Source organism: Hyperoodon ampullatus, assembly GCF_949752795.1.
Source record: "Hyperoodon ampullatus genome assembly, chromosome: 7".
Lineage (NCBI taxonomy): Eukaryota > Metazoa > Chordata > Mammalia > Artiodactyla > Ziphiidae > Hyperoodon > Hyperoodon ampullatus.
The window spans coordinates 15,739,980-15,767,299 of record NC_136920.1 but is presented as its reverse complement, the minus strand read 5'-3'; the positions used below and the strand labels follow the sequence as shown (position 1 = coordinate 15,767,299).

Here is a 27,320-nt window from a genome sequence, read left to right as displayed (position 1 = left end):
CTACTGAGCCCACGCACCTAGAGCCCGTGCTCTGCAACAAGAGAAGCCACCGCAATGAGAAGCCCGCGCACCGCAACGAAGAGTAGCCCCCGTTCGCCGCAACTAGAGAAAGCCCGCATGCAGCAACGAAGACCCAACGCGGCCCAAAATAAATAAATAAATTTAAAAAAATAAAATAAAACGTGTCAATCATGCCCCGGTCCCCCAAAACTTTTCAGAATGCCAGATGGCATTTCTCACCTGGCTAGTTACAACTGTGGTTTGTGCCGAAGGTTTCAATGGAGTATCCTCCTCCGTTCCTGGAGCAGGAGGCTCCTCACTCCCTTCATCCTCCATCTCGACCTCCTGGATCTCACCATCTTCTGCAGGAGGAGGAGGAGGAGGGGGAGGGGGAGGAGGAGATTCTGGAGGTGGAGGTGGAGGCGGTGGCATTTCCAAAGGTAATGGAGGTTGAAGCACAGGAACATTTGACTGAAGAAGGGTCCAGAATGGAGTAAGTGGCATGAGTGATGAAGAAGAAACTTGGCCAGAAAAGGACTCTTTACAAAGAGAACCTATGAAAACAAATAGGAGTCAGGGAAAAAGCAAGACTAAAACTCCATGAAGACAGAAATGTTCAACTGATTGTAGGGACAAAATCTGTCCCACACACATCTGTTCTACACTGATGTCACTGAAATATTAAACTCAGTTCAAAAATGACTTCCATGAAAAGATAAATTTATAGAATTTACTGTTAGCACTCGCCCCAACTGTTATACTAGTCTTGTTTTCTGGGTACAGATTTATGGCTGAGTAAATGAAGCACATCACATCAACTCAATGAGAAATCAGACATCTGAACCTGAAGTTCTTTATTTCAAAGATACACAACTAGAAGGCAACATTCTGGGGTCTTCTTTATTTCAAAAGTGAAAAAGTGAGTGAATGATGTGCATCTGCAATACTGATTCCATGTACTGTATCTTTCGGTGAGCTAGATAAGTAATTAAGGATGACCCAGAGAAGTACACATTCCAAACACTCACACAAACTCTACCCATTTCAATTTATTTGGGTTACTAAGTTTCAAAAATCCATGTGCAAGGTGATATTGTCAATCCTATCATTCCTTCACACCTTTGTGTGAATTATTCATTTGCTAAATCACAGCAACAAATCAGGGAGGGTAATTTTTTATTCCTGTGACGAGAAAAGGGAAATCAGGAAGCACGAATCTTCAAGGTAAATGATAATGATAAATATAACACAGAGAAGAGGTGTTGGAAGATATGGAGGATTTGAAATGGCTGCTGAAGTTAAGAAATTACAGCTGAGGAGCTGCAGGGTTAGCTTTCCTCAAAATTTGCAAAAGTCATAGTTAATTACTGCCCTTTCTCTGCTGGGAAAAGCTTTAAAGATTAGAGAAAATAGGAAGATATACTTACTTGCAGCCTTCCCCATCCCTCTTTATCGTCAATAGGGAAGTTTCACAATATTTGGGACTATTAGATATATATCCCAGGAATGCTGAAGGGGATTTTCTCCCTAAAATCATAGAATTTAGGAGTAGAAGAGACATGAGAAATCGTCTAGTTTACCCCTCTCGTTTTAAAGGTAATGAAACCCAGGAGGGAAATGACTTGCCCAAGATCATATAGCTCTTAGTGGCCAAGTCTGACCCCTAGTCTAGTGTTATTTTTTTATTTTTTATTTTTTTGGCCGAGCCGTGCGTCTTGCTTGCGGGATCTCAGTTCCTCCACCAGGAACTGAACCTGGGTCACAGTAGTGAAAGCCCAGAATCCTAACCACTAGGCCACCAGGGAACTCCCCTAGTGCTATTTTAACAAGATGTCCTGGTGAAATATCAGGAGTCTAAGAGCTTTAGAAATCTCAAATTTCACTTGTCATGGAGTAGAGATCCAGATGTCGTCACCTGTCAAATTCCATGGTCAAAGCAGTAGATTAAATAACGACTCTATTATAAAAGGCTCTAGAACAAGGATAAGGCCTTTTACCTTACTTTGCTCAAAATACACCACACTGGCACTCAACAGTGTAAAACCAAAGCAGCCATGAACCATTTGGCTTTTAGAATAGCTTCACTTTTTTTTTTTTTTTTTTTTTGCGTTATGTGGGCCTCTCACTGTTGTGGCCTCTCCCGTTGCGGAGCACAGGCTCCGGACGCACAGGCCCAGCGGCCATGGCTCACGGGCCCAGCCGCTCCGCGGCACGTGGGATCTTCCCAGACCGGGGCACGAACCCGCGTCCCCTGCATCGGCAGGCGGACTCTCAACCACTGCGCCACCAGGGAAGCCCCCTAGCTTCACTTTTTTATGGAACAGGTAGATGATACATTATGTAAGAGACTTTAAGAACATAATTCACACGGTTACTCTAATTATTATGAGAAACTGCTTACTACCAAGGAAAAGGGAACTGAAAAAAAATTCACCAGAAAACAAGAATGCAGTTTTCCAGCTGAAAGACTTCAAGTGTCTCATTAACCTTTATGAATTTCTACACTAACTCGTAGATAGTTTGGGTATGGGCAGGCAGTCTACTAGATTACATAATAGTACATCAAGATTACATTAGAACTAAGGAAGTAAACGTTGAGGATTAATAACTTATTAAACTTCCTTTTACTAAACCAACCATAATATATGGTAGGTAAACAAATTTGTCAGATTTATATATTGGTAGGTTTCTCATCTAGAAGCATAATGCAATACTGGTATGTTTATGACGGTGAGAAGCTGCTATGCAGAGGAAATCAAGAAAACACAGTAGGTTCAAGATTAATAATGTGGTTTACAACCTTCAACAAAGTTAATCAGAAATAATTGAGCTTTCTGTAAAAAGGAAACAAACTAGACTTGATAAATTTAGATCATACAAGGAGCACTTTTAGAGTTAATATTTGAATCCTAAACTAAGTTTACTCAAAACATAAAAGCTGCATCGTAACACTGATAATTATCTCCTTTAGCTTAAAAAATACAAAGAATTTCGAGAAATCCTAGTTTGAATATCCATGGATGTCATATTACATACTGCTTCTCTTCATTTCTAAATTTAACCCAGTTGAGGTATTTTGCCATTTAAGAGAACATTAAGTCTGAAGTCCAAGGAGAGATTAAAATGGTATATACATAGCTTTTATTATGTGCTAATAAATTTTTTAAAGTATCAAGCTTAAAAACAGAATACTGTGAGGATACAAATGTTGAATTCTCCAAGAACATATTTTTTCTATGAATCCTTATTTCTATAAAATAGAAAATCAGGCTTTCTTTCTTATAAAGGTAGGCTTCCTTTACTGTTTTCCTATATTCCCCCCAAAAGTATTATTGCTTAGTATTTTGAGGCAAGAGGCCAGTTTATCAGTTTATATCAAGAAATTATTATACAAATAATAATTCCACAGACTTTTTGGAAAAGCAGCTTAACTTAACCTGACAAAAGCCCAACAAAACAGACATGTTGGGTATCTTGAAGTATCACTCATCTTAAGAGATATAATGTCAAATACAAACATGGAACAATGAACAAGGATTAAAAATGAACAGAACTTTGAAACTTCCTTGCTCCTCAGTGTATAGTTTTTCTTCTTTAAAAGATGATTTTAACCACTGTTGGGCTGACAAAAAGCAAGCATTATAAACTTTCTTTACAGGCTTAAAATAGTGATTGGTATTGCTCTTCAATTCCAAAGACCTTAGTACAAGACTTGGATTTTATTTAGATCAAGTTTACCATGTGGTTTTAGTAGCTCTCAATCAAGAGGCTCAAAAATATAAGCTGGTTTACCAGTGGCTTTTTCCTTTACCAGACAGTACCAACTGTGTGTCATTAACAAAGGGAGAAAGTAACTTAATGTTTAACTCTAAGGTGTTCACACAACACTCAGCATTAGCAATTCTAGAATATTCAGCTTTAGAACATAGAAGGAGGGACATTAGACAGTGGTCAAGAAGGGAATCACCAAACCAGAACCACCATCAAGCCTCTTCAGTTCACTAACTATTAAAAAGTAAAGAAAACCAAGTTACTAGATGTATCTACTATTCACTACCCAAAGAATGCGAAAGTAAAGGAAATCTCTTCATGAAAATGGTACACCCTGTAACTTAAGAAAATTTTTTTCTGAAATATGAAGTAGAAAACCACTTTTTTGCTATGTTCTAAAATTATCTGCAGTCATAGGTGCTTATTTTGAGTGACCTGATAATGATTCTTAGGCTATTTAAGAAGTTAACAAAATCATTGGTACATGACCATTTTTATTTGGTACACAATCAGAACTTTTCTACTGGGATTAGTAAGCCAGTAGAATACAAAATATTATTTTTGATAAGCAGAGGACGTAAGAATTCAGCTCTTCACTCCCATCTTACAAAAAACTATCTTTTTATCCTCAAAGGTTTGTGACTTTATTTTTTTTATTTTTTTTTTTATTTTTTTTTTTTTTTTTTGCGGTATGTGGGCCTCTCACTGTTGTGGCCTCTCCCGTTGCGGAGCACAGGCTCCGGACACGCAGGCTCAATGGCCATGGCTCATGGGCCAAGCCGCTCCGCGGCATGTGGGATCCTCCCAGACCGGGGCACGAACCCGTGTCCCCTGCATCGGCAGGCGGACTCTCAACCACTGCGCCACCAGGGAAGCCCCTGACTTTATTTTTTAATTAAAAAAAATTGATGTATAGTTGACTTACGATGTTTCAGGCATACAGCAAAGTGATTCAGTTATACATATATACACTTTTCAGATTTTTTCCATTATAGGTTATTACAAAATATTGAATATAGTTCACAAAGGTTTATGACTTTAGAAATCATTCCACAACTCTTACCTTCACATGCTATCATTTAAACAAACATCTACCAGTTTTTCAGATTGAAAGGCTGTTTGTTCATCACAGTCTTGACTATGCTTCATTAGCCACTTATTTTTGTCATTCCAAGAAAGATGGACTTCGAGGAAAAAAAACAATGTATCTTCTTCCATAATAAGGAAATCAAGCAATGGCTCTTCAGATTCTCAGAGTAAATGAAGAACCATGAAAGCCTTTTTTTTTCTTTTTAAAATTTATATAACCAAACTGAAGTTCCCTTAGAGTATTTTAACTGGATTGAGCCATCTTAATTGTTTTATACTAGAATATTGATGATTTGCATTGATCAATTATTTTGCTTCTCTGAAACAAGTATGGTCCTAGTTTCACAGCATTTGTTCAGATCATTTTGGTTTGTAACAACCATACTTCCTACGAGATTAGTGAAGTGTAAAAATGAGGTTGCAAAATCAGCAGACTAAGTGCTCTACAGAAAGGCAGAACAAATCTATTACTCCACATAAATATCGACAATTTAAATAACTGGTTCCTTAGCATTAATTAGAATTCCTATTATTGGAAATCCACAGCTTCGTCTGTGGCATGACAGAATAGCTACAGGACAATCTTTTAAAATCCATATATACCGGCTCATAATTTTATTTTTTAGCAGAGTCTGGTATCAATAGTATGCTTATTTCCAACTAGTCACTACCTTAGTTTTCTTCAATATAAGCCCTGCATTCTTTTTTTTCTTTTCCTTAGGGCAAGCCATTATTTTTTAGTTAGAAATTTATGTGATTATGATTTAAATTATTTTCTTTTACATGTTAATACAAGTCTTTTTTTCCCCTCTAAAATAATTTCTCTCCAATTAAAACAGGGTAAACTGTCCCACCTGTGGAATTCTCGGAAGAGTCTGTAGAATTTGAGTCAGTGCCAGTTTTGTCTTTCAAGGTCTGTTTAGGAAGAGTCTCCTCTCTACTTTCTTGTGCTTGGCTTTCTTCCTCTTCCTCCTCACCATCTGGGAACTCCCACTGAGACTCGCCCGACTGTTCGTTTACATAGAAATATCGTCTATGATCCCTAAATTACAAGAAAGAAAACACATGTTTTAAGACCCATTCTCCTACAAAGACACTTCCATTTGGTCCTGTCCCAGGACAGCAGTCTGCTCTCACAGGGACGAACCTCTTCTTAATGGACTGCTATTCACAAAGGCAACAAAGAGCTTTGACAATTGAGGATGGAGAACCAAGGATAATTCAAAGCTATTTGCACTGCCAGCAGCTCTGTGAATACAGCCCTGAGCCCTCTCACTCCAACAGATGACTTAGAAAAACACCTCTCACATCTATTTTTTTTTTTTTTTTTTTTGCCAATGCTTAACAGGGTTTCAAGTTTCATTAGCAAAGGGACTCAATCTCCTAGAACACTAATTTCCCTTCCAAAGAAGAGAACGAAGTTTGCGAAAGGTGACTCTTCCCCTCTTGAACCGTGGAATTCACATTTCATACTCTTGATACCAAACACAGTGAAAGCTAAAGAGAGGGAGAGGATCTGGGAGCTGAAAAATAAAAGAGCAAAGATTTCAAATAACGAAAAAAAAATCAAGAAAAGCCAAATATAAAAAGAAATGTTTTCATCTGACCTGCTGGCAGAAGATAGTAATCTTGTTCTTCATTCACATCTTCAGCCACGAAGCTTTCCTTAACTTCACCGAGGTTAATCAGGAGTAGTTGCTTCCAGAGGTCCTGTAAAGCGCACAGAGCTCTCGCATGCGCTTAACCCCCAAGCCCGCCCTACTCCGTGCAACAACACTCTGGAGTAAAAACCAGCTTTGTCCAATCTTGGGAAAAAATCCGTTACATGGAACACTTTAGACATTGCTTTTTGTTTCTCCAACGTGTGGCTGGCCCAAACTCTGCAAGTGCTCGGGGTGCTCTGCCTGCCCAGCACCGCTAATGCAGCTGCTCTCAGTCTCCAGACAGGCTGTCAGGTCGTCAGGTGGTGGTGATCACAAATCAAGTCTGAGATGTCAAAGGTGAAAGGTGAAAAGGGGAGAAGAGTGCGTACCTGTCCCAGTGGCAGGACCAGCCTTTAGGAGTGGCGTTTATTTCATACTGTTTTAGTTGTTCTGCTGCATCCTGAAGTTTTCGTTTAAGGTAGTTTCCATTAAGAGCCCCTTCCCGCCAGTCTGCAATCCGTGTCTAAAATAAAAAAGCAGTAAGTTAAAGACTTAATATTATGTCAGGAGGCAGAGGTAAAAGAAACTTAAGTCTTCTGGTCCATGATGTATACTCTGGCAGCAGACTAGACCAAACAGGAAAAGAAATCCCACCCTAAAAAATCTTGTTTGCTCTTCAGAGTTCTCAAAAATGGACCCCAGTACTGCCAAATCTCCAACATCTGTGAAAATGAGTAGCAGTAGTTTTGTTTTTCCCTTTGGACTGTATTAAGATGGTTCCCCAGTAACTTTATTTTTTGGGTAGACAGTTCATTCAATTAAGTAATGTTATTAATCAAAATTAAAGGTTTAGTTCTCAGGGAAATCAGTCAACTTCCTATAGGAATTCCTTACCTAATCCTAACCTATTTATTGTAAAGTACACAGGTTACATATAGGATCCAGAACTTCTCTTTTTAAATAGACCTATAGGGAATTCCCCAGTGACCCACTGGTTAGGACTCCTCGCTTTCACTGCCGTGGGCCCGGGTTTGATCCCTGGTGGGGGAACTAAGATCCCAAAAGCTGAGTGCCACTCCCGCCCGCACCCCGCCAAAAATGTCTATAATGCTTTAACACGTATAAAGTACTTTCAACATTATGTGGTCTCATCATCACTATGAACAGAATGTTAATTTCTTAGAAAAACAGAACATATGCCAATTCAAGGGGGTTAAGTATCTTCATCATACACAAACTCTCAGTATTTATTTCCATAATTATGTTTTGCTTTGGCTAATACATACTTTTATTTCCTGGGCTGGTGGTTCAAATATACATCAAGATTAAAAATTTTAATTTAGGATTGAAACATAAATAAGACAGATTCCTCACACACACAGCCTTTCATTCAAACATTGACTGTTTATACTAAAAATGGCTATTCCTCACACACACAGCATTTCATTCAAACATTGACTGTTTATACTAAAAATGGCTAAATTACCTCAGTCTGTAAAAGCAGCACATGAAAGTTGGAGATGGACTGCCTATTAATGCCTAAGAATTCAAATTTACTTGTCAGGGTATTTGCCAGTTCTCCAATCTGAAACTGTAATGCAGGAAAGAAAAAAAAGGAAAAATAAAAACAGAGTCAGCAAAATTTTATTATGTAAAATGTTTCATTTATCGTTAAAGATACTAGAAAAAAGGGTCTGCCTATAAACAGCCTTTCTCACATACTGCAACTAGTTATGTACAAGATGAAACCCTAATTTACAGTAAAATAATTCACATAACAAAGTGTTAAATAATGAGACAAGGTCAAGAGAAATTTGACACACTATCTACTCTAATACGATATGGAAGTTGAAAATAGGTCCTAAATGACATAACCCCCAATATTGTCCAAGCCATCATTTACCCATTACTAATTGCTTATACTAGCCCCACACTGAACAAAATTAATTCTCCCAGTCCCATTTACACAGCTGTACACTAGCTGGTGAGTGGACAAACTCTTTCAAGTCAAAAGAATATGCTAAGTGGTTTTCCCAACAGATCACACTTTAAGAGCCACATACTTACTTGGTTCAATTCTTCTCATGACATTAGCAACAGAAATGAAATTGGAAACAAATATGCCTTTGTGTAAGGGCAAGTAGTTCATGCAGGAATTAAATTTGTGACTTTAGTCTCTTTAGTACTTCCAAACTAGAGAAGCCTATATTTGATAAGCTACTGTTTTCCAATGGAGACTTACTTGTAAGTAATTAAGCATTTAGAATTTATTTTTAGACCATTTCTCTACATCAAGTCGGTCTCATAGCTCCTTATTTCAGCCTTAAATATAACCTTTTCACCTAACCAAATAAATGATTTATATTTGGAGATAGTAAAGATTACTTTTTACTACTTGCTAAAAGAAAGTAGCTGGCCTATTTAAAATGGTTCGCCAATTTAAAAATACTTATTTGTCAAGTTGCATTAAGTAGTATACATACTTTCAAGTCCTGTTCTTCTTCTACTTTAGGTGCTGTTTGTACTTTAATCTTTTCTGGAGATTCTTCTACTTCCATCTCTTTGTCCGAATTTTCATCTACTTTTTCTGAATTTTCAGCACCAATTGCTAAAAAAGAAAATATGTGAAATTGAATCAAAAGGACTATAAACAATGAGGTCCTACTCTATAGCACAGGGAACTATATTCAATATCCTCTGATAAACCATAATGAAAAAGAATATAAAAAAAAGAATCTCTATATGTGTATAACTGAGTCACTTAGCTGTACAGCACAGATTGGCACATTGTAAATCAACTATACTTCAATAAAAAAAAAAAAAGGACCAACATTAATAAAGCGTCAAATACATTTTCTCACCCCGTAGCAGAAATATCTGAAAGTTATTAGTGCTCTCCTTTGCCTGTCTTCTCCTTACATGTTAAGGAAGCCCTAATGACTTATCAACCTACTGTCTCTAAAGAGCCAAAAAATTTAATCCTTTATAATCACCTTTTTCTTTTTTTTTTTTTTTAAATAAACTTATTTATTTATTTTTGGCTGCATTGGGTCTTCGTTGCTGCGCACGGGCTTTCTCTAGTTGTGGCGAGCAGGGGCCACTCTTCGTTGTGGTGCGCAGGCTTCTCATTGCGGTGGCCTCTCTTGTGGAGCACAAGCTCCAGGCATGCGGGCTTCAGTAGTTGCAGCACGCAGGCTCAGTAGTTGTGGCGCATGGGCTTAGTTGTTCCGCGGCATGTGGGATCTTCCTGGAGCAGGGCTCGAACCTGCGTCCCCTGCATTGGCAGGCGGATTCTTAACCACTGCACCACCAGGGAAGCCCCTATAATCACCTTTCTTAAAATGTGTCTATATACGTGATTTACTTTGTTTTACCACATTACCAAGAAGTTTCTGCTTTCCCTTCCTCCTTCATCTATTAATCTTTTCTAATCTTCTCTTCCAGAAAACCATGGCTTCAATTATTTACAAAAGCTAGAACCTGGAATATCTAAGGGTTCTTTACCAAATGGGTTTTGATAAAAAGGCTTTCAGGGCTTCCCTGGTGATGCAGTGGGTTAAGAATCCGCCTGCCAACACAGGGGACACAGGTTCAAGCCCTGGTCCGGGAAGATCCACATGCCACATAACAACTAAGCCCACGTGCCACAACTACTGAGCCTGCCCTCTAGAGTCTGCGAGCCACAACTACTGAGCCCACATGCCACAACTACTGAAGCCCATGTGCCTAGAGCCCGTGCTCCGCAACAAGAGAAGCCACTGCAATGAGAAGCCCGTGCACCACAACAAAAGAAAGCCCGCACACAGCAACGAAGACCCAACGCAGCCAAAAAATAACAACAAATAAACATTAAAAAAAAAAAAGGCTTGGGCTTCCCTGGTGGTGCAGTGGTTGAGAGTCCGCCTGCCGATGCAGGGGACATGGGTTCGTGCCCCGGTCCGGGAAGATCCCGCATGCTGTGGAGCGGCTAGGCCCGTGAGCCATGGCCGCTGAGCCTGTGTGTCTGGAGCCTGTGCTCCGCAATGGGAGAGGCCACAACAGTGAGAGGCCCACGTACCGCAAAAAAAAAAACCCCAAAAAACCCCCAAAACAAAACAAAACAAAAAGGCTTTCAAGACCAGAGCAGCATATTAAACTACCAAATAACTCCCTTCCTGAACTGGTTAACACCTGTAGACAGCCTTTATTGGACCCACCTACTCTTCTGGTTAGTGCTGTCTGCTGGTAGTGGGAATCTCCAAAAAAGAATAGGTATAGGTTTACCACATACTTAACTTAAATGGACTAAAAGATATGAACTCTTTGTTATGTTTGCTTAACACCTGCTTACCAAACTAATCCACATATGCAATGTAAATCAATCTCTCTGGAGGATCACAGACTAAAAACAAACAAAAAAACAAATTTGAGTACCTTTTCTTAATGCTGGTTAATATTTGATCTAGAGAAGAAATGTGATTTTAATATCACTCTCAACAGCTTTCATTAGCCTAAAATTTTGGATTAAGTACTTAACCTTATCCTACAATGGCCTTGTTTTTATTTGATCATTAATATTCCTTCTGCAATTTCATATTGTCTAAAACCAAATCTTTCTACTCTCTCACTTACTAGTTTATAGTTCATTTGTATAGTAGACATCTTACATTTGATGGCAGGTTTAAGAATTTGACAATTTTAAGCACTGCTAGAGCTCTAAGACTTGATTATTTTGGAGGGTAGTTAGGCAGGATCTATCAAATTAAAATGCACATACCCCTTGACCTAGCAATATACCACTGGGAATCTACACTGTAATGGTACTAAAATCTGCATAAAGATAGATATACCAAGATGTTTACTACAGCATTATTTTAATTGCATAGTATCATTAACTAATGAGTATAATATATTTAGAAAACAACATGAGCACTCAAGTAACTACAACCCAGCTTAACAGAAGACTATTAATAACACCTTGAAACTCCCTGTGCCTCTCCCCCAACATGTTCACACCAGACACACCCTGATGTTATTAGTAAATGCCTCTACTTTCATCATGGATAGATCTTTAAGCACAATATTTCTGCTTATTTTTCAACTTATATACATGGAGCACTAACATATGCATTCTTCTGTGCTTTTTAAATTCAACATTATTGTTCCTGACATTAATCCACGTTAATGCATATAACAATGGGTCATTCATTTTTTACTGCTGTTTAGTATTCAATTGGAAGAATACATCACAATTTATCCACTACTCTTTTGATGAACATTTGAATGGCTAACATTTATACTTTTTTTGGATAATATGAATGTAATATTACTTTTAAGAGTGAAACAAGGACACCAATGTCCATCAATGGGGAAAGAGTTAAATGAAGACATCTATACTACTCAGTAATTAAAAACAATTTTCAAGACCTTGTTAAATGAAAAAGTATGCCGTCTAACAATCCATATGGTTAATCTCACCTATGGTAAAATTTACATATGCACATTACACACACACACACACAAAAGACCACCAACGTATATAAAAAAAGAGGAAAAGGTCTAGAAGAATATATGTAGATACAAAAATAAAGAAAATGGACCTCAGGGTAGGGCATGAAAACAGTGAAAAGATGAAGGGGGAGGGGCATTTTTAGAATTCTACTTCATATTCTTCTATATGGTTGATTGGAAAGAAAAATTCAAGGATGTTTGCATTTATTTATTACCTGTGTTTTTGTTTACTTGTTATTTTTAAACTGTAACCTATAAGGTACCTTCTGCTTGGTACACTCAACTAAGGTTTGGTGATTAAAATTAGTGAGTTCTGGTAACAGGCTGGAAAAATGCAGCAGGTTCTCTTCTATATTACCCTGAAGATAACTTGGGTCCTCACGACAGTACCAGACTATATACACACCCAACCAAAGGCTGGACAACTTGTACACAGAGAGAGAAGATGAGGCTGGGTTTGCCAGAGGTGGGTCTTGCCTGCCGTGTTTACCAACTGGAAATAGAGAGGTAAAGAGAATCCACGGTCTTTATGCAGATTATCACGACAATTACTGTAGTGAGTGATGAAAAGAAAAGGGAGGGCGGGACCCCATCTCATTTTTTTGTCTTTGAGGGAGAAGTTACCCCAAATCAGTAGTGAATACACAGTCTGATGGATTCTAGCCTCTCAAATTCTTACTGCTCCACTAGAGGTGGAGCAGGAAAAGGTAGACGTTTCCTTCCCCGCATTTCCCTAAAAGGGTAAAAGTGCTATGTTCTTCTATTTGCTGAAGAGAAAACAGAAAAAGAGTAAGAGGGATTTCTCCTCTACATCTTTCAACTCTCAAGTTTAATTAAAGCACAAATTACCACTTTCTCCATTTTCCGGAGTCTCTCGTCCAGTTTTGCTAGAACTCCGGCTGGTAGATTCTGGACTGGTAGCTCGAACAAACATCTTCCATTTTCCTCTTTTAGACATAAGTCTACGCATTCCATCTTGAGATGCTGGCTGGCTGATATCAGAACACGGACTAGACCCTGACACACTACCATCTCCTTCCTCCAAGGCTCGCAGCTCTGCCTACAACGAACGGGAATTAACTGTTTACCAGCATTTATTTGTGTGAGTAGCAAGAATGACAGCCACGTGTTTTTGGAATTTAAATCCTTTGAGGACAATAAGTATTTTTTAATACATTTTTCCATCAGGACTGAGCACTATGCTCCAAATTCTATTGTTATTCAATAAATGTTTATTCATGATTACAGTTAACAAATATTGATTTAAAGGGTATAGGTTCTAAAGATCCACGAACAAATTTTCTAATACATGTACACAAAGGATAAAGCTTAACTTTCGCTGGTCCCTCTCCATAGCTTCAAATTTTTCAAAAGGGGGAAGCTTCAAAGTGATTTACTGCTATAACACCTGTTAAGACTTTTCTTCATAGTCAAGGCAGCAGTAGATAAAACTGTTCCAAGAAAAATCAGGGCAGAAAGTAAGTAAAAATCAACTTCTCAATCAGGAAAGTTTCCTGTGGACCATTTATCTTAGAAGGAAAGCACATGAAATAATGGGTTCCTCTTAAATTCTCCTGTTATCTTCTCACAAGGCCCACTTTTCTTTTATTTTTTTTGGCCACACAAAAGTCTGTGGAATATTAGTTCCCTGACCAGGGATGGATCCCAGGCCCAGGTAGTGAAAGCGCCAAGTCCTAACCACTGGACTGCTAGGGAATTCCCATAAGGTCCACTTAACTATACACACAATGCCACAGGTGATCACTGGAAGTCAACTTGTACTTTAACTGTTGGGTTAAAAACCAAATTATCACAAGAATTTGCAATGCTTGTTTGTTAAGAAGCTAAACCAAAGATACCTTACTTACTGTATCTATCCTTAAATCATAACAACGTTAGCCTTTATTGGTTGTCAACTACCAAAAGCATCATCAGGGACCCAAAGAACTACAACTCCATAGTTCAAGTTTTTATTACATAAGCATATCTAGATAAAAGGATAAGAAAAACAAAATCCCAATGATGGCTGTAAATTGAGCACAGCAATCCCAGAGTATGACAGTTCCGAAGGGAGAAAATACATCTAACAAAAACTTCAAAAACTTACTTTTTTCCTTTCCAAAACCAGCTCCAGCTCCAGGGTATCTTGTTCTTCTTCCTCTTCACTTTCTCCAGACTGAACAACACTGCAAAGATCCTCCTGAGTCGGGTCCTCCACACCGTCCAACAGACTTTCTTGTGGCTTTACTATTGTTGCTTCTTCTGTTGTACTTGTTTCTTTCTCTTCTGAAACTGGCTCTACTTCTTTACAAATTACTTTTCTTCTCCATCTCTCTTCTTCCTCTTTTATTCCCTCAGGCAATAAAGGAGCAAGCAGTGATGCTGCCACCCCTTTCTTCTCCTCCTCATTATTTGAGAGAGCTTGAATTCCTTCATTTACTTCCTGTAAAGAATAAAATAATTTCGCTTAACTTTCAAAGAATCTCACCTGAATATACAGTACATTTAATTGTTTGTGTTAAAAACAACCATAATTTTCAGTCACTGGATATTCTTAAAAACCACCAACTCCCATCAGATTAGTGTACATGTTTGTACCATTTTCTTTACGCATGTATAATGGAAACATTGCTACTTTAGGAAGGCAGTATTACAGTTCTGGGTGGGACTCAAACATATCTTTTCTTCTATTCTCTGTACATCAAAAGGCAGACTAGTAAGAAACAGAGGCAGATTTAAATAAGATCAGAATCTTGCCAGTTCAACACATGACTGGATAAATCTTCACCTTCCTCTTCTTGTATGATGAGATAACTTCACAAATATGCTGTGAAGGTGATTTAGAGGAAAGTGAAATATTTCTAAAATGAAATGTGTGATTACATTTAAAGTGTCTACCTCCTCCACTGGGATATTTATTCTACCTCCCTCTTAGAGATGTAAAGGTGAACTTATTCTGTAAAAGCATTTTTTGATACAACTCCCTCATCATTCAAAAATTCAAGATAAATTAAAATTCAACACATCCTCTCTGTAGAGTACAACTTACTTTTTTTACTGATGAGATTATAAAAATGGTCGATTTATTAGTAGTAGTCTTTAAGGTAGCCAATCTTTTTATTAAAAAAAAAAACCAAAAAACTAAGGTGGAATCCCAAAATACAACTATTCTGAAGCAGAGAAGGGGACCCGAAGCACTGCCTGCTTGGCTGCTCCCATGTCCTTCACAACAACTCAAGGAGCCTCTATTGCACCCTAAAGCTCCAAAAGAACCACTGAACTGGGTAAATGCTATAAATGTCATATAATAAACAGAAACAGATTATGTAAAACTTTAAGAAACAAAATTTATCCTGTTTCACATCTATGCTGTAAAATATTAACAGAAGGCTTATATACCTGTGACAGAGTAACATTCAAGTTCTTTAGATGTGAAAATAAGCAGATGAGGTAAGTTGTAACACTGACCTTTTTAACTTCTCGCTTGGCTATGACCGGTGCACTTTTACTACTGGAAACTGAAATATTTTTCTCCTTAGTATACATGTCTGTATTTACCACAAAACTAGCTTCAGCACCTGTTACGGAACTAAAAAAAATATACTTAGCAAGAGAAACAGAAGGCAAATATTATCAGCAAAAGATAAGACTCTGATTTCCTTCTAGTAACTTCTTTTTCAAGTCTATTCTTACCTGGGCTGGTAATGTTGTAATCCCTGCACCTGGGTGGCAAGATACTGGGGTAATTCCCAAGTCACTTCATTTGTTTGTGTGTTCCAATAATAATAGCATCCTGTGTTCTCATCCCAGACCTCCTGCCAATCTCCCATCTCAATTCCAACTAGAAGAAAATGAAACAAATTTTAAGAAGCACATATTCCCGCACAACTCTGACCTTCTATCTCAAGTCAACTCTAAAGCTGTAACAAGCTAACACAGCACTGTTAACAACTGGGCAGGGCACTTCTTTGTTGTGGAGGCAGTCCGATGTAGTGTTCACCAGCATCCTGGCCTCTCCCCAGCCGATGCAGTAAACCCTCCTCTCACCACCCACTACCACCCTCTGCTGTGACAGCCAGAAATCTCTCCAAATACTGTCAAATGTTCCCTGGGGGGGCCACTCTCCCTTCCTCAGTCATCTTTGCAAACATGGTTTAAAAAAGCAGTTTGATAGTTGAAAAATGTATTTTGAACCCCAAAATACTTTTTAAAATAATGGCTTTTATTATTTACCCAGCATAATCTGCTACTGGTTAAAAGGCAAACAATTATCTTTCAGTAGATAAAAATATACCCTAGCAGTTCTCATTTTCTAAATACTGTATTTAAGAAGCCAGAATTCTAAAGTCTGGGGCTAAAGCATACAGGCTTTCACCTTTGGGAACCTCAATGCCTAGAACACCTTTAAGAACTGCACTTTAGATTTCTTTAAAACTCAAAGGATCAAGTTTACCTCCTGCCAGTGAACACTGAGTATCATACTGCCACCCTGCAGTCTGGGTTGAGTCTGTCCCATTTGGAGTAGTGGAAGAAAGGGCAGATGTTGATTCCTTTGGCTCTGGCCGAGGTGGGGTTGGAGGTGGAGCAGAAGCTCCTAAAGGAGCTACAGGCTGAGGAGCTGTTATAGCATCAATCTCCTTTAGAATGAAAGTAGTGACAAACGCATTAATCACATTAAACCAGAAAAATGGCCAACACTTAAAAAAAAAAAAATCCCATACACACAGGGTTTTGACTTGAGAAGCTTAAGTCTCAGCTTCTCAAGTCAAAACCCTCCTCTTCCCCATTTTTCTCCTTAAAACTGTCACAAAAAGAGGAGAGATGGGGAAAGACTAAAAAAAAAGGAGGAGAAACAGACAGATAGACAAGTAGGCTAACCATTCGAAATTCAGATCCCAAAGTGGTTTCAATAACTAAAAACCCAAACAAAAGCACCACTAACCGCTAGGAAGTTGGCCAATGTACTATCAATATCAGTCGACTGGTTTCCATTTGCTTCCTTAGACTGTGCTGGTTTTTCTGAAACATCACTCTCTTCATCATCACTGTCAGCATATGCACCAAGTAAGCACAGACCTCCTGGAAACAAAAAGGTAAGCAACGTTTATAACAATGTCAAAAAGTCCTAGGAAGTATCCAAGAGAAAATATGATTCTTTAGCCATTTAGTTTACTTATAGAACCTCAAAAAAGCCTTCAATGAACTACCAAAAACAGGTACAAATTGACTATGCACTTAGAGCTAATAAAATCAATCTGCATAGCAACTTGACATCCTTTTCAAAATATATGCTCAATTATTCAACCTCATACTCCCTCTGTCAAAATAACACATAGTATATCCTGATTTTAGAATTTGTGGGCTTCCCTGGTGGCGCAGTGGTTGAGAGTCCGCCTGCTGATGCAGGGGACACGGGTTTGTGCCCCGGTCCGGGAGGATCCCACATGCCACGCACGGAGCAGCTGGGCCCGTGAGCCGTGGCCGCTGAGCCTGTGCGTCCGGAGCCTGTGCTCCGCAACGGAAGAGGCCACAACAGTGAGAGGCCCGCGTACCAAAAAAAAAAAAAAAAAAAAAAAAAAGAAAAGAATTTGTTGTTTTACGTGTCCGTCTCAAACAAGTAAACCAATTAGGGTTTAGTAAACGAAACAAGGAGATTTTCAAAGTGAAAAACAAAGCTCTTTTTCAATGATTTTTTTCCTCAAACAAGAAGTGACAAATTAAAACAGAACCTAACATGCTAGAACCAAAACAAAAAAAACAACAAAAACCCAGCTAAAACCAAAATTCCCACTCAAATGGTATTAGGTATGGCCTCTGTAATGCTGCAATGCAATTTCCTTCTTAAAAAAACTGAAGTTATACACTTTTTTACTAGTTGATCAATGTTTATTCCATTTCCTTTTGTATCACCTGTGGCTACTCTGTTACAATTAAGTGAGCATATATACCCTCTTCATATATCATTTTATTATAATAGGTATATGAAATATTTAAGTCTAGCTAGACTTTGCAGCTATTAATAAGACTAAATTTTTCAGTGCCTTGGTAACTGAACAGATTTATCAGGACGTAAAACCTAGTTTTCTCTGTCATAATTCTGTAAATAAATTCATGGATTCACCTAAACATGAACATAAATTGCTTCATTTAATCATACAAAAGTTCACATTCATTGTTTTAGTCACATAAATCTCACCTTCATTATTTCTTTAGTATATAGCTATTTCCAAAATATTATTTTAAACTGATTAGGAAGATTCTTAAATGTATATTTCACAGTATCTCCATTTTCCAGTTACCAAATATATTATATCTCATTTTGGGGGTGGGGTCATACCAGTCAATTTTCCACATTTTCTGAACAAGAGATAAAGGTAGAACTACATAAGACATTTCTGTACAGAAAAAATCTGCATTTTAGTATTCAGCACTGAATACTAAAGGATGGGAAATTTATATTTTTATATAAACATACTTCTTAGTTCAGAGACAATAATAATCACTGGCCTTAGTTCTTTAATTCTGTATCTTTTGGTAAAAGGTTCCAACCAGGTGAGCCGTGTGGAATTTTGACTACAAAATTCCCAAGCAGGGGTAATTCCCCAGGCTCTGAGTGGGTCTCTCGGGCAATAGGTTTAGCCAAGGGCTTCCCTGGTGGCGCAGTGGTTAAGAATCCGCCTGCCAATGCAGGGGACACGGGTTCGAGCCCTGGTCCGGGAAGATCCCACATGCCGCGGAGCAACTAAGCCCATGTGCCACAACTACCGAGCCTGTGCGCCTAGAGCCCGTGCTCTGCAACAAGAGAAGCCACCGCAGTGAGAAGCCCGCGCACCGCAACGAAGAGTAGCCCCGGCTCCCCGCAAATAGAGAAAGACCGCGCACAGCAACCCAATGCAGCCAAAAAAAAATAAATTTATTTAAAAAAAAAAGGTTTAGCCAAGGCTCCACCTAGTCTTTTTTTTCTCTTCAACTCAGAGCTTTTCATATTACACACTTAAAACCTCTTCCAAACTCCTGATAACATAATGACAATTAAATAGCAAAGTAAATGAAAATGATTAAACGCAGCATTTGGGGGAATGACACGTACTTAATATTGTTAGAGACACCATAAGCTGATACAATATTTAAGAACAATCTGGTAACATATACCAAGAACTACAAAACTCTCCAAGTTTCTTATAGCTAGATAATCTCATCTCTGAGTATATAACCCTAAGAAATAATTACAACTTTTTTTTTTGCACAAAGCTTTTAGGAGCCTCATTTATTTTTATTTTTTTATTTTTTTTTATTAGTTTCTGCTTTATAACAAAGTGAATCAGTCATACATATACATGTTCTCCCATCCCTTCCCTCTTGCGTCTCCCTCCCTCCCACCCTCCCTATCCCACCCCTCCAGGCGGTCACAAAGCACCTAGCTGATCTCCCTGTGCCATGCGGCTGCTTCCCACTATCTATCTACCTTACGTTTGGTACTGTATAATGTCCATGCCTCTCTTTCGCTTTGTCACAGCTTACCCTTCCCCCTCCCCATATCCTCAAGTCCATTCTCAAGTAGGTCTGTGTCTTTATTCCTGTTTTACCCCTAGGTTCTTCATGACATTTTTTTTCTTAAATTCCATATATATGTGTTAGCATACGGTATTTGTCTTTCTCTTTCTGACTTACTTCACTCTGTATGACAGACTCTAGGTCTATCCACCTCATTACAAATAGCTCAGTTTCGTTTCTTTTTATGGCTGAGTAATATTCCATTGTATATATGTGCCACATCTTCTTTATCCATTCATCCGATGATGGACACTTAGGTTGTTTCCATCTCCGGGCTATTGTGAATAGAGCTGCAATGAACATTTTGGTACATGTCTCTTTCTGAATTATGGTTTTCTCAGGGTATATGCCTAGTAGTGGGATTGCTGGGTCATATGGTAGTTCTATTTTTAGTTTTTTAAGGAACCTAGGAGCCTTATTTAAATAACCAAAAGCTGTAAACAACTCAAATGCTCTCAAACAGGGGACTGGAAAAGCAAATTACAGCATAGTGCCAGATGCAATATCACTTTATGATTAATCAGACCATTATGGGATTACATAAAATAATGTTAAGGGGACAAAAGGTAACTCTAAAGGAATAAAAGATAAAATCAAGTCACGAAATAAGTTCTAATTACATCTCTGAAAATTTAGTCTATACATTAATAAAAACAGGCATGCATTTAGAATAACACACAAAAAAAATCTCACAATACTATACAAAATTGCACAATCTTAGAAACCCAAAAGCCTCACAGGACCAGGCTTCTAGACTATTACTGAGAAGCTGTTGCTACTTGAAGCTGGAGGAAACAAAGCCATTCTTCAGAGCCAGTCCTTAGCAGTCTTTTTTGAGTAGTACTGACTCCTCAAACCTCAGTATGCTTACCTCTAATGGATGGTGCCACACAATTTGCAAATTAACTAATGATATCGGGCAGTAAATTATTTATTTCTTAGATATATACTTTACTTTCCTGATAAGCTTCAAACAGTAACTGTGCCTTATGCCCCTTAGAAACTCTATTATTTCCTCATAACACTGAACAGCGATTTTTAACTCTTTTGGTCATAGAAAGCTGTTAACAATCAAAATGATAAAAGCTGTGGACCTTCTCTCAGGAAGACACACTTTAGTGTGCAATTTCAGAGGATTCACAGACGTCTGACGCTCATCTATGGAACCACATTAAATACCCTTTTCTAGAAGGTGCCTAAATACTCTTGACTATCATGGTAGTCTGTTGGCCTAATTTAGCAGAACTTATTCTAAATTTTCCCTTAGATAATTTCACATGCATTTACCATAATATTTGTTAGCATAAAAATACTAGATATGCTTCTCTACTATATTACAAAAGCATACTTTAATAACTTAAAATTTAAATTTCATTTTTGTGCAAAGAAATTCAGCATGTTCATAGTGATAAAAGTAAATTCTTTAACTAAAATCATCTTTAAAAAAATATATTGGACTTCCCTGGTGGCGCAGTGGTTAAGAATCCGTCTGCCAATGCAGGGAACACGGGTTCGGGAAGATCCCACATGCCGCAGAGCAACAAAGCCCGTGGGCCACAAATACTGAGCCTGTGCTCTAGAGCCCATGCATCACAACAAGAGAAGCCACTGCAATGAGAAGCCCACGTACTGCAACAAAGAGCAGCCCCTGCTCACCGCAACTAGAGAAAGCCCGCGTACAGCAACGAAGACCCAACGCAGCAAAAAAAAATTAATTAATTAATGAAAAAAATATATATATATATCAATTCTTGAGTATCTACTGTTTCACAAAGCCATGCAAATAATAATGGAAAATTGCTTCCCTTTTGTTTTTGTTAAACTTTTTCCTATGCGTTATACCAACTAGTAGGTAAGAAATGAATAAAGCTGATATATTCTTATGTTGCAGGATGAAGCTGAACAGAATGAAAACATTTCTGTTCACAAGGCACATAAAGTCTGAAGTGCTGACTGACACTGCAACCAAGGAAATTTCTCGTAGAACATTTAAATTCTATCCATCGCACATGATTCTTAGAAGACCCAAATGAAATAATATATGTAGTTTACAAATACAAAATGGTATTTCCTAGTTCTGAAATTTCTCTCACAACGTGGTTTTACCTTTTCTAACCCATACTTTTTTTTTAAAGTGGCAAATAGGGGGCAGGGGGGAACAAGCATCTATTATTTCAGGTGTCACATAGTACAAAAAGTCGTGCAAATTCAGAAGAATAAAATTACTACCAATTATAGAATATTTAGTATCAAAGCATATTTTAATCTTTCAAGATACATAAAGAGTAGAGAAAACTAACATTCTTGGCACTTGCTGTGTTAGAAATTTATATATATTGTTCAATTTAATCATCAAAATAACTTCGGGCTGTAAGATCTATTTTACAGATCAATGATGTCCTGAGGTCTTAGTATGAATGCTAGAGTGGTGATTTGAACCCAGGTTTGTCTACAAAACCATCACTGCAAATATTCCTTCATGCTTAAAAAATATTCAGTAAGAGCAATTTTCAGCTGCACAAACATTTGCTAGGTACCAATCAAAGCTGTGTGTTAGAGAAGTAACATAATGAAAAGACACTGTTGGTGTCCCTAAAGAATGCCAAGATAGTGGGGAGCTAGAAAACCAGTTACAAAATAGTATCAGTAGAAAAAGTAGTACAAAGTAATCTGGGTACAGAGAAAAGGGAACAGCAAATTTTACATTGGTTAAGGGACTTCCCTGGTGGCGCAGTGGTTAAGAATCTGCCTACCAATGCAGGGGACATGGGCTTGAGCCCTGGTCCGGGAAGATCCCACATGCCGCAGAGCAACTAAGCCCGTGGGCCACAACTACTGAGCCTGCGCTCCAGAGCCCACGAGCCACAACTACTGAAGCCCGCGTGCCTAGAGCCCGTGCTCTGCAACAAGAGAAGCCACCGCAGTGAGAAGCCTGTGCACCACAACGAAGAGGAGCCCCGGCTCGCTGCAACTAGAGAAAGCCCGTGCGCAGCAACGATGACCCAACGCAGCCATAAATAAATTAATTTTTTTTTACATTGGTTAAAGTATATATACCAACAAGCCCTCACAAAGATTTAAAATTTCCATTTTATGGGAGGCATATAAATTAGCAACACTGAAACATTCATCAAAACACTATATACAAACACGGTTTGATCCTAATGTAGAAAAGATGGGAAAAAAAAAAAAAAACTATACCTGTTGCTTTAACGGCAGTGGGCCCGGTGGTCATGACTGGTTTGGGAGGATTCTGAACTCTAGGAACCGCCACCACCACCTCCTGTTCATCTGGATTTTAAAAAGCGAACAAAAGAAAACTACAGTTAGACGATGGAACACAGAAAAAACTATACAGGTGACAAAACAATCTGTGACTTCTCAAGTCTAGATTTCATCAGTTTAAAAACAGGGTAGCTATAATTCATCACTGACCCAAATAACTGGGAGACAAGAAAACAAGTATAACTAGAATCTTCCATTTGCCTAGTGGCTTTAAGAATTTAAACACCGTATCTAAAAATTACATCTGAAATAATCCAAAGTTAACACACACACACACACACAGAATAAATCTTCTCCAGGCTACCTGAAGGCTTTTACAAAAAGCACAAATAGAGCATTTTTTTTCGCAAGAACCACCCAACGTGATTTTTTTTTAACACCTGAAATGGTCGGGGCTTTTCCGGCGTCTGGCCCCTGCAGTATAGCACAGTCCGGTTATTCTTAACCCAAGTACCATTCTGGGGATAAACACAAGTACTTGGGAACCCACAAACACCAACTCTCCAGGGATTTTGGGGAAACTTGCCAACTAGGAGTTACTTACACTTTAGCTGGCATAATAAAAATGGTATGCTCACTTCTAAAGGGTCTCTCTCAATTTCAACAAAAACGAAAAGGAAAAGCCGATGTCGTGTAGAAAACGGCAGGTTCCACGGTCACCAAGCCTAGGACGCGGCAACGCATACTCTCACATTTACCCCGTAAGTTATTCAAAGCCAAGAATAGACGTTGAGCAGACTGCGCGCCCGGGCCAATCCCTGCACCAGAGATGGCGCCTCTGGGTCGGCTCCGGCCGGGCGCACACGGCTCCACCGCCCCTTCCACAGCTTTGGGCTCACAGCCGTCCTCACCGCAGGCCGCACGCAACAGGCCTCGGATGCCGACGCCGCCCGCCCGGGTTCCTCTTCCTCCTAGGACTCGCCCGAGAAGCCTAGGCCGCGAGCCCCGAGCTCGAGTTTCGGACGCCACACCTAGGCGCCGCGGCCCCTCAAGCACGCTTACCTTCTGAAGGTGAGTCGTCCGGGGCCGCGGCGGCAGTGACCGCGGTTGTCGTCGTCGGCGCCGCCGGGGCTGGCTGGCTGGGCGCCGCCGCCGCCGTCGAGTCCGGCTCGGTGTCGGGTTCCGGCTCCGGATCCCGGCCCGGCGTGCTGCTCCGCGGACCTGGCGGAGAGAGCTGCAGGATGGGCCTACGGCCGGGTACCGCCCTGGACTTCTTCCCCATCGCGAGCCCGAGCGCGAGCTGCGAGCGTCGGGCAACCGAGAGGGGCGGGCGTTCGGCGCGGCGCTGCGTAATCAATATTCATACACTGCGACACCGCCTCCTAGAAGGATCTGCTTTTAACCGGCGGAGCGCGCGCCCGCGCAAGCGCCTTGGGCCCCGTACGCTCTTCTGGCTCCTCCCCCGGGGGGGAGGGAGGACTTTACCCACGGGGCTAGGCGATTGGCTGTTTTGACACATTGAAGAACCCGGTAGCCAATGGACAAGGAAAAGGGGTCAGAGTCAAGCCAATAGTACGGAAGGATGTGAGTTTAGACTTGCTTCCAATTACGTCAGGCTCCACCCATGCGGTTTTTGCGGAGTCTTTTCTCTGCCGTCTTGTCCTCCATTTTGTACCCGTTCTTGCCTATGTGTTTCTTGTCGTTTGTCGCCTAGGAAGCTGTGCTGCTTTCCAGGCCCTTCCCCAAGTTTCACCCTGATTATTGTGGCTTACTTTGGGTATAACATTGAACATGAGGTAAAATAGTAGGTCTTTTATGGTTTTGTTAATTTTTTCTTGGGGCACAAAGTTGACGTCTCATCGTGTGGCTTATCACGTGGAAAAATATCACTAGACATAGTGCATACGAGGGTAGAGCCTAAATTGTGATGGGATACAGGAGCCTTCCCAACGTGGCCGCTTTAATAGACTTATCTTCCTTTAGCACTCTCCTCTCCCCTGTCCCATTGTGGAGCCAGCCACTCGGAGCAGTTCTCTCAACTTTATTCCTTCACACTAGTTGGAAAAACTACGGCATCGCGTGGCAAAATTATTTTCCTTCTTCAAGACCCATTGCAGGCATAACATCTCTGAACCTTTTATCTCAATGCTGAGCCCCTCCCTAGCAACTTGACTTACCGTTGATACTCGTCTCCCACTTCTAAATTGAGTTTAAGAAATCCAGTGGTATATTTTTGGCCGCACCACCCACCAGGGATTGAACCCACGCCCCCTACATTGGAAGCTCAGGGTCTTAACCACTGGACAGCCAGGGAGGTCCCCAGTGGTATATATTTTTATATTCCCAGCGCTCACTCAGTTCTTGCTAGAGCATGCTAATAATATGTAACATTTATTTTATTGACCACTTACTATGTGTCAGGTACCGTCTAAGGACTTTATATGTAGAATTGCATTTGATTCTCACAACTTTATAGGGTAGATATCATTATTCCTAATTTATAGATCATATTCCTCATTTATAGATGAACCCTTAAATTGGGTGCTGAGTGCAAAAGCCATGAAAGCAGTGACTTGTCTGTTTTGTTCCCAGTATTGAAATGCACTTTCTGGAACGCAAGCACTCAGTTTTTTACTGAATACAGTGCTTGAATATATACAAACTAGAAATAAGTAGCAAGAGTTCTTTCCTCTTCTTACCTATGGGAGGAATATCTGGATTAGAGTGTTTTGAGATTAGACTCCCAAGACTTCTGAAAAATTAACAGCTAGAAGCAGGGGAGACTATGCTGTTTTGAAGCTGTCACCAATGTTTTTTTCTCTCTTCCTTTCTTTTTTTCTGATTTATTCATTAAAAGAAGCGTTGAAATACAGTAGTTGTACATAAGAGTTTTGAAGCCAAACATCTGGATTCAAAACTCAACTCCAGCACCTTCCAGATGTGATTGCTATGACAAGTTTTTCTTTTTTTTTAAACAAATTTATTTATTTTTGGCTGCGTTGGGTCTTCGTTGCTGCACGTGGGATTTCTCTAGTTGTGGTGCGTGGGCTTCTCGTTGTGGTGGCTTCTCGTTGCAGAGCATGGGCTCTAGGCGTGTGGGCTCAGTAGTTGTGGCTCGGGCTCTATAGCACAGGCTCAGTAGTTGGGGTGCACGGGCTTAGTTGCTCCGCAGCATGTGGGATCTTCCCTGACCAGTGCTCGAACCCGTGTCCCCTGCATCGGCAGGTAGATTCTTAACCACTGCGCCATCAGGGAAGCCCTATGACAAGTTTCTTAACATCCCTAAACTTGTTTCTGCAACTGTAAAATGTTAGTGACAGTACCCATAGAATTGTTGTGAAGTTTAAATTACATCATAGTTTTAAGCTCTTTGCAATTCAGCCAGGAACAAAATAAGCAATTATTCTATAGTAGCTATTATTACTACTAATGAGCATTTTGTTTACATGAAAGTCCAGATCCTATTATAAAACTGGCTGTAAACAAGTTGAGATTATGAGCTAAACCACAATGCATAGAAATATGAAAGGCTGTTTTCCCTGGGGGAAATTTATATTTTTGGAGGTAGCTGTTAATGTTTGTAGCCAGGGTTCTCGACCCCGGCTGTTTAGAGAACCATCTGGAGGGAATTAAAGCAATATAAGAATCTGAATCACGGGTGAGAGTGCAGGGCTCATATCAATTTTATTTTAAAAAGCTCTTTATTTTAATGCTTAGCCAGGGTTGAGAACCACTGGCTTTAGAAACATGTTTTGCTGTTTTTGGCCTCAGAGAAGGTATTAGGATCTGAACCAAGAATGGACAAATCATGGCTAAATTATGCCTGCTTTTTATTTATTTATTAAAAATATACATTTTTTGGGCTTCCCTGGTGGCGCAGTGGTTGAGAGTCCGCCTGCCGATGCAGGGGACGCGGGTTCGTGCCCTGGTCCGGGAGGATCCCACATGCCGCGGAGCGGCTGGGCCCGTGAGCCATGGCCACTGGGCCTGCGCGTCCGGAGCCTGTGCTCCACAACGGGAGAGGCCACAACAGTGAGAGGCCCACGTACAGAAAAAAACAAAACAAAAAACAAACAAACAAACAAAAAATATATATATACATTTTTTGGCTGTGCTGCATGGAATATGGGATCTTACTTCCCCCACCCAGGGATTGAGCCCATGCCCCCTGTAGTGGAAGCATGGTGTCTTAACCACTGGACCGCTGGGGAAATCCCAGGCCTACCTTTTAAAGGGTTGAACAAACAAAACAAAACAAAGAATGTATGACAGAGGTCTGTCCTGGTGGTGCAGTGGTTAAGAATCGACCTGCCAATGCAGGGGACATGGGTTCAAACCCTGGTCCGGGAAGATCCCACATGCCGTGGAGCAACTAAGCCCGTGTGCCACGGCTACTGAGCCCACATGCGGCAATTACTGAAGCCCGTGTGCTCTGGGGATGGCGTGCTGCAACTACTGAGCCCGTGTGCTTCAACTACTGAAGCCCTTGCACCTAGAGCCTGTGCTCCGTAACAAGAGAAGCCACTGCAATGAGAAGGCTGCGCACTG

General features: G+C 39.9%; 1 protein-coding gene across 3 annotated transcripts in view; it reads right to left on the bottom strand.

The window, feature by feature from the left end:
* Nucleotides 1-24,069, bottom strand: part of FNBP4 (formin binding protein 4) — a gene marked incomplete at both ends in the record, with an annotated part of 38,735 nt that extends 14,666 nt beyond the window's left edge. Inside the window, 13 exons of one of the 3 annotated variants that reach the window (XM_079708078.1) lie at nt 241-554; nt 5,715-5,902; nt 6,893-7,026; nt 7,990-8,094; nt 8,987-9,111; nt 12,843-13,053; nt 14,101-14,436; nt 15,462-15,582; nt 15,687-15,834; nt 16,447-16,630; nt 16,936-17,072; nt 22,749-22,838; nt 23,835-24,069. In XM_079708078.1, the coding sequence (XP_079564204.1) occupies nt 241-554; nt 5,715-5,902; nt 6,893-7,026; nt 7,990-8,094; nt 8,987-9,111; nt 12,843-13,053; nt 14,101-14,436; nt 15,462-15,582; nt 15,687-15,834; nt 16,447-16,630; nt 16,936-17,072; nt 22,749-22,838; nt 23,835-24,054 (2,313 nt within the window). Of the gene's footprint in view, nt 1-240; nt 555-5,714; nt 5,903-6,892; nt 7,027-7,989; nt 8,095-8,986; nt 9,112-12,842; nt 13,054-14,100; nt 14,437-15,461; nt 15,583-15,686; nt 15,835-16,446; nt 16,631-16,935; nt 17,073-22,748; nt 22,839-23,828 lie in introns of all 3 variants that reach the window. The other 2 variants (XM_079708079.1, XM_079708080.1) reach the window with 2 other exon arrangements.
* Between the last annotated feature and the right edge of the window lie 3,251 nt (nt 24,070-27,320).